This window comes from Mirounga leonina, unplaced genomic scaffold (assembly GCF_011800145.1).
Source record: "Mirounga leonina isolate KUSES-001 unplaced genomic scaffold, KU_Mleo_1.0 Mir_154, whole genome shotgun sequence".
In the NCBI taxonomy this organism is placed as follows: domain Eukaryota; kingdom Metazoa; phylum Chordata; class Mammalia; order Carnivora; family Phocidae; genus Mirounga; species Mirounga leonina.
The window spans coordinates 58250355-58269937 of NW_023270389.1; the positions used below are offsets into that span (position 1 = coordinate 58250355).

General features: G+C 37.2%; 1 protein-coding gene across 1 annotated transcript in view; it reads right to left on the minus strand.

Annotated features, from left to right (window-relative positions):
* Positions 1-19583, minus strand: part of POU2F1 (POU class 2 homeobox 1) — a 189874-nt gene that overhangs the window by 54527 nt on the left and 115764 nt on the right. The window contains exon 3 of the mRNA XM_035010918.1: positions 1841-1941. Within this exon, the coding sequence (XP_034866809.1) occupies positions 1841-1941 (101 nt within the window). The remainder of the gene's footprint in view (positions 1-1840; positions 1942-19583) is intronic.

Consider the following 19583-nt stretch of genomic DNA (forward strand, 5'->3'; position numbering starts at 1 on the left):
TTGTACACCCACATACACACACAGAGCAAAGATAGTAAACAGTAATAGTTGGTGATTCCAAGTGAAGGGCTTTCAATTGAAAACTGTCCTATAGTTATAACTTTTCTATAGATTTGAAAATTTTCAAAATAGAAAGTTGAAAATAAAAAGTGAGAGCATCCTTTTACCACTTCATTTAGCTACCTCCCAACATCCTTCAAAACTTAGCTCAAAAGTCATCCTCTCTATGATAAATGTCTTAGATTATACAGGTTGAGCTAATTATTTCTACCTCTCTATTCCCATACAACTTTACCATTCATTTATTCAGTAAATAATTACTTAACATCTATTATAATTTGGGCTCTTTGGAAAATGCTAGGATAAAGATAAATAAGAAAAGGTTCCCATCTTCATGGAACTTATGGGGTGACAGATCTAAAGTCATCTACTTTGTATTTGTGTACACACATTTATAATTATTTTAAGGAAAAGGTCAGAGTATGAACCTGGTCAATAAGAGGGCTAGAAATAGAAGGTAAGTGTCACATTCATGTTAATTATGTGTCTAATCAGATGGTGAGCAATTCTGAGGGGACTGACATCTTGATGGAGAATTCAGTGATGTCATGATTTCATATCAAATTCACTGATTTAAAGTCCTTTGGTTTAGGGGATATTGAAGATTCAATGATTTTGGTAATCAGCTGGAGACCTTGGAGCTGAGTAAGAGTTGTACTCTTCTTAGAATTCGGATCCAATGGAGAAAAGACTGCATATCATCTATGTACCTTTGGGGATTTTTTAATATGTTTTGACCACCACAAATTTAAGCCAGATAGAGGCTTAATATGTACCACATACACTGACTACCAAAAATGTTATTCCTCTAAGAAACCAGAAAACTTGTTGGAGGCTATAAATGTTTTTATTTTTTAATTTTGTTTTTTAAAGATTATTTATTTATTTGAGAGAGAGAGTACACAGAGTGAGAGGGAGAAGCAAACTCCCTGCTGAGCAGAGAGCCTGATGTGGGGCTCAATCCCAGGACCCTGAGATCATGACCTGAGCTAAAGGCAGATGCTTAACCAACTGAGCCACCCAGGTGCCCCCAAAAAATGTTTTTAGAAGAAAATTGACATGAAAATAACATTTTTGGTTTTCTATAATACATTCTTAAATTATTTTAGATGCTAAATCATCTTAATATTTTATCTAGAAGTTTCATATAGAAGTTTCTCTACTTTGAAAAACACAAACAAAGCTATGCAGCTGAGCAAAAGTGTGTCACAGCTAGGGCCTCACTCCAGTAGGAGACGCTAATTGCTGCCTGTATAGTAATCCTTTGTATTTGTGAATAAATGGGCTTTAGAGGACCTTTCTAAAATTGCACCTATTTCAAGTGCAGGAGCTTCTTTTATATAAAGTTCAGGTAGTCTAAAGACAGAATTTATGAACTCAGAAGACATATGAAGACACATTTTATGAAAACATATTCTGAATTGAGAGCCTTACACAGGTCTTGGGCAATGGTGGCTACATCCTTTTGGATGACTCTGTAATCTACTACCTTCAGTGAGCCATCACAGACCCACAGTGACAAAAACAGCAACCCGGTTGTTACGTGTATTCCATTCATAACAAAGAATTCTTTTTTTCACAAAGCTGTGAGGTCAATAGCTATAGACTCAATTAAACTAAGAATCTAGAATCTAACCATTCAAAAGGACACAATCAGATGTGATTAGCACCAGGCTTTAATCATTTTAAAAAGTCCCACATACTGAAATAACTTCCCCAGGCCTTAACATTCCATGCCTCCAGTTTTTACTCTCCCATATGGTTGAGCAGAGCATTCTACCTGATGGAGATGTCCAAGGAAAGCCTGGGCCTGGGCTGTTGAGATTGCTCCTCCAACAGGCACAGGCTGCTTCTGAAAGTCCAGACCATTGGTTTGTGTGCCTAGAAAGCAAGCAAAAGCATGTAACTATTAAAAACAAACTCGACTTCAGTCACGAGCATTTATCAGGTATCTATTTTGTATTAGTACTTTTCCTAAGTACCTCCATGGATGAGAGGGATTTCAAAGAAAGATGAAATACAGTAAAATGTTTTCTCCTCTCAAGGGAGGACTGTAGGACAAGTAAATGAACACAAAGGTCAGGAAACAAACAAAAATATAATGACTTCTAATCATAAGATGGTGTCACAGAATTCAGAAGTGATGCAGTGATTGGGGTCAGAATAAGCATGGCACTTACAAGCATTAAGGAAGACAGTATCACTACTACTGTTGTAAAGAATGGTATGAGACAGACTTCCAAGGAGGAATTGAAGCTCTCTTCTGGTATCCCCCTTCTCAAGATTTGGCATGGACAGAAGAAATTCACTAGTGACTTTGCAAGATGATTTATTCTTAACTTACACTTTTAATACATGACAATCTGATGGCAAAAACAACCATTTACATGATAAACAAAATAGTTTTACTAATTTCTTGAATCCTAAAGCATATATCTAATTAGCAAGAGCCCTGCTATAATTATAATCTTCCAAATGTTATGCCTGTGTATTTTAACCACTTATGCTGCAATCTGATGCTAGAATAGGACCAATTTATGGAAAGACATACCATCCTAATATTCAGAAATATTTTTTAAGGATATAATACATTGTTTACAAACTAAAATATCCAGATATTATTTAGAAATTTCCAGAATTCCTTGTACTCAATAAAATGTAACAGACTACAGGAACCTGCAAGAACCCCTGAGGCACATGAATGTGGTACTGAACTTCCATTTCCTACCACCCTAACAACCCGTCTGCCCATCCTCATTCCTGTGTGTACACACACGGAGCACACCAGTCAGGACAGGATAAGCCAGAACCTTAAGGTAGTATTTCTAAATGGCTACTCACTTCTGCCATTATATATCCTAACTAACTTCTAGCAAATGTATCACTTTAATAGAATAATGAGGTAGATTACATGACTCAAAACAACTATTTAAGGTTTCCTTGAGATAATTATAAAAGGAGTGTCTATATATTTCACCTGCTTAAAACCTCACAGTGATTTTTCTTTTATGGTTTTTTCCTAGCTTCCCATAAATAGAAAACAAAAGAACTATCTAGACATATACAGTCAATGAAATTAAAAGGGTATATAGTTGTGTCAGGTAATGAGAAACTAGTATGAAATAAAATTTAAATTAGGGTCACTTTCATAGGCCACATATAGAAGCTTCATTATTTTAAAGTTACACGTTTTGTCATTAGCTGCTCTCTATTTCTACGTAGAAAATCATTACTTAGGTTGATTTTAAGATTGTGCATCCTTAGAGAATTATGCTCAATATATACTACATAAATCCACAAGGCTAAATGAAGATGAGATTTTGAAAAACAGAGACAAGCACTTAGAGATTAACACATCACCAATACAGGAAGTCTTCCAGAACCAAATATTTCACTCTCATGGAGACCATGAAAATTCTACACATTGGTTCCACTTTCAAGTTGCCACAAAAATGATATACCCCTTGTAACTCACAAAGCACTATACGATAAGACTGACTGATTTCTATCCCTGGTAGAGAGCCTATTATAGTGGCCTACAGGTAATACTATTTAAGTGCCCTGGCTCTACCATCTTGGGGGGATGCATAAAGGCATGGTACCCAAAGCTAGTAAAGTAAAAGAACATTCTTGGACAACAATTCAGATAAACAGAGATTTAAGATGCAAAAGCAGGTACTTATTTAAGTAAAATTCTGAGGCTCCATGAGGAGGTCATGGATGGAAGAAAGTATCTATCACATAGAAATCATTCTTGTAAATCATAAAGACCTAAATTGGGCTAAAAGGAAACAAGAGGGGAACAGACAGACAGACAGACACACACATATGTACACATCTGACTTGAGTTTGAAGCCAGTACAGGGAGATAAGGATGTTGGGAGCCAAAACCAAATGTGTATCAGAGAAAACAGAACATCCAAATAAGGAAATGGGGAATTAACAGGTTGGGAGAGAAGGGGAATGATGTAAGGAGATTCTGTATGTAACACATACAGAATTTGAGAAACCGCAAAACATGTAAGAAAAGTGATCTGGGGCGCCTAGGTGGCTCAGCTGGTTAAACGACTGCCTTTGGCTCAGGTCATGATCCCAGAGTCCTGGGATCGAGCCCTACATCGGGCTCCCTTGCTCAGCGGGAAGCCTGATTCTCCCTCTCCCACTCCCCCTGCTTGTGTTACCTCTCTCGCTGTCTCTGTCAGTCAAATAAATAAAATCTAAAAAAAAAAAAGTGATCCAGAAGGCATTGAGAAATAACAAAGGCCAGAGCTAAAGATTCTATAAGGTTGCCACAAGAACAGTGTTACTGAGGTGAACCTCAGAGATCTTGAATCCAACCTCCTTATTTTATTGGTGAAGAAACAGATTAAGGAATCTTAAGTGACTTATTCAAAATGTCATAGCTAGTTAGTGGAAGAGCCAATACAAGGATGGGGTCCCCTGATTCTGTGTAATTACTCACAGAGAAGTGATAGTTGAAATTTGGAGTAAAAACGTCAATCAATTAAGAGTGGATATAGAGAAAAGAAGCCTGAAGATAAGAGGGCACCTACATTAGGAGATGTAAAGACAAAGAGAACCAGAGAGGAAGCAGTTAGAAAACAGGGAGGGGGAAAAAAAAAATCCCTCAGGACTAGTGCGCTTCAGGAGCCAGGCAAAAGAAAGCTACAAGGATGGGGTAGTTTACTACTGTCAAATGGTACAGAACAGGATCAAATACTGAAAAAGAAATTAATCCAAAGACAATAGATGAAAGGCAGTAATAAAGGAAGGCCAAAACTTAATGAAATAGGAAAAAAAAAAAACCACATAATAGAAACACCAACTTGGTTCTTTCAAAAGAATCATATAGTTACAAACTTCTGGTAAGATTGAAGAAAAAAATAAAAGAGAAGGAGCAAATAATTTAAGGATAACAGAAAGAAGGACATAATCAAAAAATGTTGTGGATACTAAAAAGAGGATATCATGAACCAATAAAATATATGCCAATAAAATTAAAACTTAGAAATGGATTACTCTCTAGAAAATATCAAGACTCACTCAAGAAGAAATAGAAAATCTGAAGGGTCCTACAGCATTTGAAGAAATTTAATTTGTAAGTAAAAATCTTCCCAAAAGGAAAAATGAAAACCTAGAAAATTTTACTCTGCTTGCTTCCAGAAATCCAAGGGACATAATTCCAATCTTATGCAACTTTTCCAGAGTATGGGGAAAATAGGGAAACAATTCCTAACTCATTGTATGAGGTCAGCATAAACTCACTACCAAAACCTGACAAAGATGAGTATAAAAAAGAAAAAAAAATACATGACAGTTTTACTCACAAACATACATAAAAATAGCCTAACTAGTACTAGAAAAAATAATCTAATAAGGTAAAATATTTGGGGTTTTGAGATTAAAAAAAAAAAAATCACTGTGATTCACCACATTCATTAAAGGGGAGAAATCATATAATTGACTCAAAGGATAAAGAAAATACTTAGGTAAAATTCAATATCCACTTATGATAAAAATTCTAGGCATAGGAACAGAAAAAAACTTCTTTAACTTGATAAAGAGTAACATTAAAAGCATTCCCTTTAAGATTAAGAATAAGATAAGGATGCCAGCTCCTGAAAGGCTCAGGCAACAAGAAAAGAAAATACACCAGTTAGGAAAAAAACCAAAACTTTCTTTTCAGATGATTTGATAATGTATATAGAGTATCCTAAGGAATCTAATGATCTATTTCTAGAATAAGAGAGTTTAATAAGGGGGTCTAATCAATTTGGACGCAAGTAAGATGTTGGAACTGGAATTCAGAATAATGATTATAAAGATACTAGCTGGGCTTGAAAAAAGCAAAGAAGACACTAGAGAATCCCTTTCTGGAGAATTAAAAGAACTAAAATCTAATGAAGTTGAAATAAAAAAGGCTATTAATGAGATGCAATAAAAAATGGAGGCTCTAACTTCTAGGATAAATGAGGCAGAAGAGAGAATTAGTGATATAGAAGACCAATGACAGAGAATAAAGAAGCTGAGAAAAAGAGAGATAAACTACTGGACCATGAGAGGAGAATGTGAGAGATAAGTGATACCATGAAGTGAAACAGTATTAGAATAATTGGGATACCAGAAGAAAAGAGAGAGAGAGGCAGAAGGTATACTGGAGCAAATTATAGCAGAGAACTTCCCTAAGGAAACTGGCATCAAAATCCAGGAGGCAGAGAAAACCCCCCTCAAAATCAGTAGAAATAGGTCAACATCCCGACATATAATAGTGAAACTTATAAATCTCAGAGACAAAGAGAAAATCCTGAAAGCAGCTTGGGACAGAGATCTGTAACCTACAAGGGTAGAAACATTAGATTGGTAGCAGACCTATCCACGGAGACCTGGCAGGCCAGAAAGGACTGGCATGATATATTCAGGGTGCTAAGTGAGAAAAATATGCAGCCAAGAATACTTTATCCAGCTAGGATGTCATTCAAAATAGGAGAGATAAGAAGCTTCCAGGACAAACAGAAACTAAAAGAATTTGTGATCACCAAACCAGACCTACGAGAAATATTAAAAGGGATCCTCTAAGCAAAGAGAGAGCCCAAAAGTAACATAGACCAGAAAGGGACAGAGACAGTCACTTTACAAGTAATACAATGGCACTGAATTCATCTTTCAATAATTACTCTGAATGTAAACGGGCTAAATGCCCCAATCAAAAGACACAGGGTATCAGACTGGATAAAAAAGCAAGACCCATCAATATGCTGTCTGCAAGAGGCTCATTTTAGATCCAAAGACACCTCCAGATTTAAAGTGAGGGGGTGGAAAACCATTTATCATGCTAATGGACATCTAAAGAAAGCTAGGGAGGCAATTCCTATATCAGACAAATTAGATTTTAAACCAAAGACTGTAATAAGAAACGTATTATAAATAAAGGGTCCATCCAACAAGAAGTTCTAACAATTATAAATATTTACGCCCCTAACACGAGAGCAGCCAATTACATAAGTCAATTAATAACAAAACTAAAGAAACACATCGATAATAATACAATTAATAGTAAGGGATATTAACACCCCCCTCACTGCAATGGACAGATCACCTAAGCAGAAGGTCAACAAGGAAATAAGGGCTTTGAATGACACATTGGACAAGATGGACTTCACAGATATATTCAAAACATTACATCCTAAAGCAACAGAAAACACATTCTTCTCCAGGGCACATGGAACATTCTCCAGAATAGATCACATACTGGGTCACAAATCAGGTCTCAACTGATACCAAAAGACTGGGATCATTACTTGCATATTTTCAGACCACAATGCTTTGAAACTGGAACTCAATCACAAGAGGAAATTTGGAAAGACCTCATATACATGGAGGCTAAAGAGCGTCCTACTAAAGAATGAATGGGTCAACCAGGAAATTAAAGAAGAATTAAAAAAATTCATAGAAACAAATGAAAATGACAACTGTTCAAAATCTTTGGGATGTAGTAAAGGCAGTACTAAGAGGGAAGTATATAGCACTACAAGCCCTTCTCAAGAAACAAATAAGGTCTCAAATACAAACAAACCTTACACCTAAAGGAGCTGGAGAAAGAACAGCAAATAAAGCCTACACCAAGCAGGAGAAGAGAAGTAATAAAGATTAGAGCAGAAATCAATGAAAGAGAAACCAAAGAACAGTAGAACAGATCAATGAAACTAGAAGCTGGTTCTTTGAAAGAATTAATAAGGAACGCCTGGGTGGCTCAGTCGCCGTTAAGCGTCTGCCTTCAGTTCAGGTCTTGATCCCAGGGTCCTGGGATCGAGCCCCGCATCGGGCTCCCTGCTCGGCGGGAAGCCTGCTTCTCCCTCTTCCACCCCCCCTGCTTGTGTTCCCTCTCTCACTGTGTCTCTCTCTGTCAAATAAATAAATATAATCTTAAAAAAAAAAAGAACTAATAAGATTATAAACCCCTGGCCAGACTTATCGAAATAAAAATGACTCAAATAAGTAAAATCATGAATGAAAGAGGAGAGATTACAACCAACACCAAAGAAATACAAACAATTATAAGAACATATTATGAGCAACTATAATGCCAACAAATAGATAATCTGGAAGAAATGGATGCATTCCTAGAGAGGTATAAACTACCAAAACTAAACCAGGAAGTAATAGAAAACCTGAACAGAACCATAACCAGCAAGGAAATTGAAGCAGGAATCAAAATCTCCCAACAAATAAGAGCCCAGGGCCTGATGGCTTCCCAGGGGAATTCTACCAAACATTTAAAGAATTAATATCTATTCTTCTGAAGCTCTTTCAAAAAATAGAAATGGAAGGAAAACTTCCAAACTCTATTATGAGGCCAGCATTACCTTGATCCCAAAACCAAAGACCCCACCAAAAAGGAGAATTACAGACCAATATCCCTGATGAACATGGATGCCAAAATTCTCACCAAAATACTAGCCAGCAGGATCCAACAGTACATTAAAAGGACTATTCAGGGGCGCCTGAGTGGCTCAGTCGGTTGAGCGTCCGCCTTCGGCTCAGGTCATGATCTCAGGGTCCTGGGATCGAGCCCCGCATCAGGCTCTCTGCTCAGGAGGAAGCCTGCTTCTACCTCTCCCTCTGCCGTTCCCCCTGCTTGTACTCTCTCTCTGTCAAATAAATAAAATCTTTAAAAAAAAAAAAACTGCTCTCATAAAAAAAAAAAATTCTTTTCAAAACAAAGGACTATTTACCACGACCAAGTGGGATGTATTCCTTGGCTGCAAGTTAGGTTCAGTATCTGCAAAGCAATCAGTGCGATATAATACACAAATAAAAGAAGGGACAAGAACCATATGATCCTCTCAATAGATGAAGAAAAAGCATTTGACAAAGTACAGCATTCTTTCTTGATTAAAACTCTTCACAGTGTAGGGATAGAGGGAACATACCTCAATATCATAAAAGCCATCTACAAAAACCCCACAGCAAATATCATTCTCAATGGGGAAAAACTGAGAGCTTTTCCCCTAAGGTCAGGAACGTGGCAGGGATGTCCACTATCACCACTGCTGTTCAACAGAGAAGTCCTAGCATCAGCAATCAGACAACAAAAAGAAATAAAAGGCATCCAAATTGTCAAAGAAGAAGTCAAACTCTCACTCTTCACAAATGACATGATAGTCTATGTGGAAAACCCAAAAGACTTCACCCCAGGGAAGCCTGGATGGCTCAGTCATTTAGGCATCTGCCTTAGGCTCAGGTCATGATCCCAGGGTCCTAGGATTGAGTCCCGCATCAGGTTCCTTGCTCAGCGGGGAGCCTGCTTCTCCCTCTGCCTGCCCCTCCCCCTGTTTGTGTTCTCTCCCCCCACCCCCAACAAATAAATAAATAAGTCTTAAAAAAAAAAAAAAGACTCCACCCCAAAATTGCTACAACTCATACAGGAATTCAGCAAAGTGGTAGGATATAAAATCAATGCACAGAAATCAGTTGCATTTTGGGTGCCTGGGTGGCTCAGTTGGTTAAGCGACTGCCTTCGGCTCAGGTCATGATCTTGGAGTCCTGGAATTGAGTCCCACATCAGACTCCCCACTCAGCGGGGAGTCTGCTTCTCTCTCTGACCCTCCCCCCTCTCATGCTCTCTCTGTCTCATTCTTTCTCTCTCAAATAAATAAATAAAATCTTAAAATTAAAAAAAGAAATCAGTTCCATTTCTATACACTGACAATGAGACAGAAGAAATAGAAATTAAGGAATCAATCCCATTTACAATTATACCAAAAAATATAAGCTACCTAGGAATAAACGTAACCAAAGAGCTAAAGGATCTGTACTCTGAAAACTCTTGAACATTTATGAAAGAAATTGAGGAAGATACAAAGAAATGGAAAAACATTCCATGCTCATGGATTGGAAGAACAAATATTGTTAAAAGGTCTATGCTACCTAGAGCAATCTACACATTCAATGCAATCTCTATCAAAATACCATCAACATTTTTCACAGAGCTGGAACAAACAATCCTAAAATTTGTATGGAACCAGAAAAGACCCCGAATAGCCAAAGGAATGTTGAAAAAGAAAACTAAAACTGGTGGAATCACAATTCTGGACTACAAGCTCTATTACAAAGCTGTAATCATCAAGACAGTATGATACTGGCCTAAAAACAGACACATATATCAATGGAACAGAAGAGAGAACCAAGAAATGGACCCTCAACTCTGGTAAACTAATTTTTGACAAAGCAGGAAAGAATATCCAATGGAAAAAGGACAGTCTCTTCAACAAATGGTATTGTGAAAACTGGACAGCCACATGCAGAAGAATGAAACTGGACCATTTCCTTAAACCATAGACAAAAATAGACTCAAAATGGATGAAAAGACCTAAATGTGAGACAGGAATCCATCAAAATCCTAGAGGAGAACACAGGCAGCAACTTCTTTGACCTCGGCTGCAGCAACTTCTTGCTAGACACATCTCCAAAGGCAAGGGAAACAAGAAAAATGAACTATTGGGACTTCATCAAGATAAAAAGCTTTTGCACAGCAAAGGAAACAGTCAACAAAACCAAAAGACAACCGACAGAATGGGAGAAGATATTTGCAAATGACATATCAGATAAAGGGTTAGTATCCAAAATCTATAAAGAACTTATCAAACTCAACACCCAAAGAACAAATAATCCAATCCAGAAATGGACAGAAGACATGAACAGACATTTTTCCAAAGAAGACATCCAAATGGCCAACAGACACATGAAAAAGTGCTCAATATCACTCAGCATCAGGGAAAGACAAAGCAAAACCACAATGAGATACCACCTCACACCAGTCAGAATGGCTAAAATTAACAAGTCAGGAAACGACAGACGTTGGTGAGGATGCGGAGAAAGGGGAACCCTCCTACACTGTTGGTGGGAATGCAAGCTGGTGCAGCCACTCTGGAAAACAGTATGGAGGTTCCTCAAAAAGTTGAAAATAGAGCTTCTCTACGACCCAGCAATTGCACTACTGGGTATTTACCCCCAAGATACAAATGTAGTGATCCGAAGGGGCATGTGAACCCCAATGTTTATAGCAGCAATATCCACAATAGCCAAACTATGGAAAGAGCCCAGATGTCCATCAACAGATGAATGGATAAAAAAGATGTGGTATATAAATATAATGGAATATTACGCAGCCGTAAGAAATGAAATATTCCCATTTGCAATGACGTGGATGGAACTAGAGGGTATTATGTTAAGCGAAATAAGTCAATCAAAGAACGACAATTATCATACGATCTCACTGATATGTGGAATTTAAGAAACAAAACAGAGGATCATAGGGGAAGAGAGGAAAAAATAAAACAAGACGAAACCAGAGACAGAGACAAACCATAAGAGACTCTTAATCATAGGAAACAAACTGAGGGTTGCTGGAAGGGAGGGTGATAGAGGGATGGGGTAACTGGGTGATAGACATTAAGGAGGGCATGTGATGTAATGAGAACTGGTTATCATGTAAGACTGATAAATCACAGACCGTACCAATAATACGTTACATGTTAATAATAAAAAAAAAGTTTAATAAGGTTACAGCACACAAAATCTATTTTAAAATTGCTTTTATACACCAAATGAAAATATTTTTTAACAATTTTTAACACTTCAAAATAAAATCCTGGGAATAAATCTATGAAACTATAGCAAGTCCTTATCAGTGGAAAACTATAACACCTTATTTTTAAAAATTATAAAGAAGACATAAATTAATGCTCATTTACTGGAAGACTCAACATTGTAAAGATATCAATCAGTTCTTTCCAAACTGGTCTATGGATTCAAAGCAATTTCATATCTTTCTCTTTCTTCCTTCCTTCTCTTTCTCAGGGTTGGGGTGTGTGTGTAATTGACAGATTGATTCTAGAATTATTTATTTTAAAGTTTTGGGTTTTTTTTTTCAGTAATCTCTGTACCCAATGTGGGGCTTGAACTCATGATCCCAAGATCAACAGTCACATGCTCTTCCAACTGAGCCAGCTAGATGCGCCATCTGAAATTTAACTAGAAGGGCAAAGGGTCAAAATGCTTTTAAAAAAAAAAACCAAATTGAGGGACCTGTACTATTAAGATATTAAGAGTTATCATAGAGCAACAAGAATTAGAGTACAATGACAAACAGACCAGATTAGAGTCTGGAAGCCACACATATCTTTAGACACTTGCAACATGATAGGTCGTACTGCACATCAGTGAGGAAAGGCTGGAGTTTTCAATAAAAGGATAACTGGGTATCCATTTGGGAAAAAAATGAAATTAGAACAATTCATACCATATAAAAGAAAGAGAGGAAGGACGGAAGGAAAGTTTCAGAAAGATTAAAGGCCTAGATGTAAAGTACAAAATTATTAAATTTTCAGAAGACAAACTAAGAGTACATAATTATAACCTTGGGAAAAGGATGTCTTTGCTAAGACCGAAAAAATGAAAAGACATAAGTTTAACTACTTCAAAATTAAAAGCTTTGTTCATCAAAGTGCTACATAAAGAGAATGAAAAGGAGAAAATATTTGTAATACAAACAAACAACAAAGGATCAGTATTCAGAACACACAGAGAACTCCTATCAATAAAAAAAGTCAAACCAATAGAAAAAAACAAATGAACAGGAATTTCACAAAAGAAGAAACATAAATGGTGCACGAACACTAGAAAAGATGTTCAGCCTCCTTGGAAACTAGGGAAATGCAAATTAAAATCCCAATACAATACCATTTTACAGCCACTAAATTGGCTAAAATTATAAAGTTGGTTAATATCAAGTTTTGGCCAGACTGTGAAATTCTTATCTGCTGCTGGTAGCGATATAAACCAGTATAAATGCTTTGGAAAACTTGCTGGCAGTACTAACACTGGAATAAGTTGAGCAATTACACCGCTAAGTAAACTCTGGAGACTTTCATGCATATGTATAAGAGATAAGTACAAAATTACTTTATAGCAATAATGTCTGTAGTAACAAAAGCCTAAAAATAACCCAAATGTCCATCAATAATAGAATGGATAGAAAACTTGTGATATATTCATATAATGGGATATTATATCCAGTGAAAGTGAATTATAAACATATGCCCTAATTTGGATGAATCTCAAAAACATAATGTTGAACAAAAGAAACCAGTCAGAATATAATATGATTTAATTTATATAATGGCAACAGATGAATCTAAATATTATTTGAGGATAGTAAATATACAGATGAAAAAAATTTGGAAAGAAAAGCAATGTGACCATTAACACTGAATTTAGGATGATTGTTACCTCTGTGGTGGAAGAAGGGACAATGACCAGGATGGACCTACAGTGGCCTCCTGGGACATGGTAACATTCTGTTTCATAGAGTGGTAGACACAGGAGTACTTAAACTATACATACATGTTTACATACAGGTTTCTAAGATTAGTACATTTACATTAAAACAATAAAACATTCACAATGACAAAATAGTTGCAGTAAAATTTCAAGGACACATCCAGATGGCAAGGAGCAAAGGAAAAAGCAGGTGGCAATGAAGCCAAAGTAGTGAGCGGGGCTCCTTCCTTTAGTAAGTCTGGCAGTGGTGGGAGTGAGAGAGGGTGGTTGTTGAAAGGTGTACAGACTGTGGGTGGGGTGAGGGTCTGCAGGCTGATAAACCCATGCATATTTCAAGACTGTGAGGAAAGCTTCTATGGGAAGGAATACACTGAAGATGTAAGAACAAGATGGGGTAGGAACTTGAAAGAAATGAGAAGACACAGAATTAAGAGTGAAAAGTGGAGGATCATAATAATGGAAAAGGGTATTTCCTAAATGCAAATGAAAAGGAGATGGGTGAAAGAAAAACATATAAAGCAGAGGGAGGTGGCAGGCTCAAATCAGATAGTACAATTTTCTCAGTAATCAAAAGGCTGTCATTTTCAGAAAACAAAAACAGCAAGACAGAAAGAAAGCAGAAAAGTTCTGGACAAGCGGGAGCAGTTTGCTCATTTACGCTATTTCTATGGTTATTTCTCCATAACCGAGAATGGAAATCTATACCCTCTGAATGCTAATGTTAAAATGTATAAATGGGACAGGAAACACAACATACTAGGGTGGGAAGGCCAGAGATAGGAGAAGAATGGGGGGAGGAAGGAGGAGACAGAGAGAAAGCTAAGGTGACACCCTCACAATAGGATCCAAATGCAGATGCCCTCCATCATCGTCTCTATGTCTCAAAGTCCCAGGTATTGTTCAACATGCAGCCTGGAATCCACCCTCTTTAAGGGCCAATCTAACTGGAAATAATCTTTCCCAAATCTTTTTTTTTTTTTTTTTTTTAATAGGAGGGGAGAGGCAGAGGGAGAGGGAGAGAGGGAATCCTAAGCAGGCTCCAAACCCAGCTCGGAGCCCAACGCAGGGCTCAATTTCACGACCCTGAGATCATGACCTGACTGAAATCAGGCAGAATGCTCAACCAACTGAGCCACCCAGGCATGCCAATCTTTCCCCAAATCTTAACGCCCATACAGCCTAGTTTTTAAGTTAGGACACTTAATCCTTACTTAAGAGATAACATGGGGCGCTTGGGTGGCTCAGTCGTTAAGCGTCTGCCTTGGGCTCAGGTCATGATCCCAGGGTCCTGGGATCAAGCCCCTCATTGGGCTCCCTGCTCGGCGGGAAGCCTGCTTCTCCCTCTCCCACTCCCCCACTTGTGTTCCTGCTCTCGCTAACTCTCTCTTTGTGTCAAATAAATAAATAAAATCTTAAAAAAAAAAGAGAGATAACATTAGTATTTTTCAAACAGATCAACCCTTTAAGGCCAGAAATTAAAAACTTACAGTAACATATTTTCGTAATCTCTTCAGGATACAGCTATGTCTAAAGGAAGCCATATTTTAAAAAGAAAAAAAAAGATCTCTTTTCTAATGTCAGTGGCCTCAGACTCTTTTGCTAAATGCATGGAAATAGATTTGTTACAGTGGTGCTCAGACCAAGTATCAGAATTACTCACATCACCAAACAGAATTAAATCAGAGTAAAGATTGGTTACAGAGGATTGAGATTTCTGGAATCCCTGAAAATATTTGTAAATATTCCCAGATTTCAAAGGAGGATCAAAAATTATTTACTGAGTGGAGACCTAAACCCTGAATATATAAAAGGGCAAGGTACCCTTTTTCTTCTCAAATCTGATAAGACCCTACTTGTAAGTAGAGAGTGTCATAGGCAGCTGCTTACTCCCACCCAATTAAGAACGTTGGGGACAAGGGGAAAGCCACATTTAATATACTACACCTGTGCTGAAGCTACGTTGTTTCCAATAGAGTTGATATCATTGGCTCATTAAACTGGGAACTTAATCTAATCTGCAGTGTATGGGATCTCCTCTTATAAATCTGGTCCATCTGAAACTCTATACTACCTTTATTATTTTTAATCTATTCCAATAGTGACTACTTTGGAATACTGATATAGAGATTATTTGGCTGTTTCCTAAATGATTAACTTCTTAACCAACAGGGTTGTCCATCTTTACAATTCAAAAGAAATCTCTCCTTTCAAATGAACAGTTTTACCTTTATAGGGAATACCTTTTGATAAACCTATTGTTATGGCTATATACATGAAATTTATGACTGAATCATCTCCCATTGGCACTGAGACTATTCTTTCTGCTTATGTGCATTTTCTGCTTTTATATAATTATTTAGGTATAAACAACAAAAGAGAACCAAGAATATATCATATAGAAGAAAGATCCTGCTGTAAGAATAAACGCTACATTCAACATTTACTGTGTATTGGTGTGCCAAGTGCTGAGGTTATATCAAGAAGAAAATGACACAGTCCTTGTTCTTAAGTAGATCTCAGGCCTATTAATTCACTTGTTAAAGAAAAACTCACTGAGTGAGTACGTGGCAGACGTGGTTCTAGATGCAAGAGCTAAAACAGGAAAGAAGAGAGATAGAAACCATCTCTTCATAGAGCTTACATTTTAGTGTGGGGAAAGAGACAATAAAAATGAAAAAAATATTGAACATTAGATAGAAATAAGTGCTATGAAAAAAATAAAGAGGAAAAAGGGATAGGGAGTCTGGTGGGGGTGCAGGGGTAACAACTGTGGTGTCTGCCTTCGGCTCAGGTCGTGATCCCAGGGTCCTGGGATCGAGCCCCGCATCGGGCTCCCTGCTCGGCGGGAAGCCTGCTTCTCCCTCTCCTACTCCCCCTGCTTGTGTTCCCTCTCTTGCTGTGTCTCTCTCTGTCAAATAAATTAAAAAAAAAAAAAAAAAAGAAGAAGAAGAAGGTACACACAACATGGCAAGGGCAACAGCAGATATACACATGCTGGGACCAGGACACATCAGGGGGCCCTTAAGGAAGAAGGGAAAAGGTGATGCTAGGGAACACTTCTCAGAAGCAACATTTTGGTTGAATCTTAAGAGGATGAGATGGAATTAACAAGAAATGGCCATTTGAAGAAGGAAAACGTCAAGCATTTCTCTACCAGAAGTAGAAGACATTATAACACAAGTTTAATATCCAGGAATCCAAACGAATAATTTTAGATATTCTATTAGGTCCTCGGTTTACAAAGATAAACAAGTCATACTCCCATAACCAAAAGTTGCTCACTGTTAGCTATGGGTGACAGACAAGAACATAAATAATTATAATGTGAAAGACTAGCACTCTAAAGAAGTTATCTACAAAAAGATGACAGAAGGTAGAACACAAACACGAATAAAGTACAGTCACCATCCTCAAACAAACCAAGGCAGAATACGATATTTGCTCAAAGAAAGGTACAAAGTGCTCTGAGAGTTCTAACATGGCTAAGAAGAAGGGGTAGATTAGGATATAAAGGTGGGCTGGGGTTACAGAGTGAGGCCTGAACAGTCAAGGTTTGAAAAGTGAAAATTTAATGGTTCAGATGTAAACACAGTTTATTACTAGCCACTGCTCATCTCATTACTGACCATAATATAGATGGAGCTGCACAAAGACACTACTGGAAAAAAGAGTGCGGGGTACATTATTTTAAAAAAATGAAAGTATATTATTCAACCCATTAGGATACCTATTAATAGGAAAAAAAAAAGGGAAATAACAAGTGTTGGCAAGAATGTGGAGAAACTGGAATCCTTGTACATTGGCTGTGGAAATGTAAAATCCTTGTACATCAGCTGCTGTGGAAAAGAGTTTGGTGGTTTTTTAAAAAATTAAACATAGAATTACTATATGACCCATCCATTCCACTGCTAGGAATACACCCAAAAGAAGTGAAAACAGGTACTCAAAGAAATCCTTGGACATGAATATTCATAGCAGCACTACTCACAATAGCCAAAAAGTAGAAACAATCCAAATGTCCATCAACAGATGACTGGATAAATAAGTTGTGGTATGTACATACAATGGAATATTATTCAGCCAGTAAAAGGAATGAAGTATTATACAACACAGATGAACCTTGAAAACATTATGCTAAGTGAAGGAAGCCGTACACAAAACAGATCACATAGCCTATGATTCCATTTGTATGAAATATCCAGAATAGGTAAATCTATAGGGTTGGGGGCTGGAGGGAGAGGGAAATGGGAGGGCAACTACTTAATGAGTCAAGGTTTCCTTTTGGGATGATGGAAAAACGTCAGAATTAGACAGAGGCGGCGGCTACACAAACTGTGAATGTACTAAATGTCACTGAATTGTTCACCTTAAATGCTTAATTTTATGTTATATACATTCACCTCAATTAAACAAAAACAAAAAGAGATCTGCAGCTCAGAACAAATCTGAATACCCTAGGTTTGCCTGCCTGTAACACCCAGCCTCACTGGCCTGACTGGCTACTTAAACTACACCATAGACCCAAGTAATGTGAGGCCACCCCGGTGGAATTTGTTGGTTTGTCAGTAAATTTAAGGTAAAGTGAAATTTACCAATAATAGCTTAAACTTCAGATGCCCTACAAGGAAATAATAACAATGTCTGTGCCTGCTACTACATTGCCCTAATGAGCAAGTACAAATTCTAAACGAAGTTTACAAAAAGTCACGTAACTGTGGGACATAATTAACATAAATAACAGCTAAAAGATCTTCAAGAAAAACTTAGCTTATGTTCATTTGTGTGTGTGTGTGTTGGTGGGTGGGTGGTTTCTTCCTAATGAGTCATCATAAAACTAGAAGAATCTAGGATAATGGAAATCCAGAAAGAAAACCACTTAAGTCTATAGAAAAGTTCTATGCTACTACAAAAGCAAGAAGCATAATCAGAAATGATGCTATAGATCATCTACAGGATGGATGACTATTTCATATCTACTAAAAATTTCCACTGCTATTATACTGTATATTCTTCATTTCCTAAGTAATGGTATATGTTTTATTTTTTTAATTGTTTTTATATATTCCCTTGTAGATGACTCCAGGTTAGTGATGCATGACAAGACTTCCGCAAATGGTTAGTTTGTCGAATTGTTACAAAGTCTATCTGGATGAAAGGTATTACTGAAACAGACTGTATTCTTAATTGTAGAAAAATGAGTAACTTATGACCTACCAACTATTCAGACCAAGTCTTTTTCAAATAACTTAAACATGTCACCTAAAGGGAATACTTTGAGGGCCAAGAAAACCAGAAATAAAGTCCTTATTCTAAAATTGTAATAGCATGCTAATAGTTTTGTTGACAAAGAAAAATTTACCATTTACTCTGCTCCATCCTTCTCCTGTCCCCTCACCTAGTCAAATGTTCCTTACTCATCTTCAACCTTGAAGATGTGAGTTAGTGAAACGGTGGTAGTTTCCTGCCTTCTTTAGAAACACAAAGTGCCTGAAAAGCTGCAGTGAAAGTCCTGGTCCTCTGATTTTATCTGATGTCAAGGTTCCCAGCTTGAATTATGACCCTTTGCTCTCAATCCTTCTTGTATTGTTTATTTATCTGGATGAACTATCTACTCCCAGACTATTTTGCATTTGCAAACCATTTGCATTTTGTTCCCTGGTTTCATTTTCTCAATATCACAAGGACATCCCTAATTGCCTCTGTTCCTAACCCTAATCTAGAGTGCTTTCTTACCTTCCCTTCTACCTACAAACTTATCTGTAGTCGTTATCTATATCTATCTTTAACTCCTTCACTCTCCCATTTCTCTACCTTAAAATGGAGGGGAGGGGACCTTCTTCTATTCTAAGCTACTTCATCTACCAGTGTTCAGAAACCTAACGCTTCCCTTCTCCTTGGGAACTCTGATTCCTGAATCATCCATCCTTTTTGTACCACTCCCTCCTACTGGTTCCTCTCCTTCACATATAAAATATACTTGACCTCCTCTCTCCTATTCTTTCCTTTCCTTTATTTTATTTAAAATATAATCACTATTATCATCGTCATATTCATAATAAATACTGCCAATTACTGAGCACTTACTGAGTCATACATCTACATCTACTTGCTTTCATGTATACATCACTTTTATGTAACGATTTATTATTTATCTCCCGTTCTGCAACTAAGAAAACTGTGGC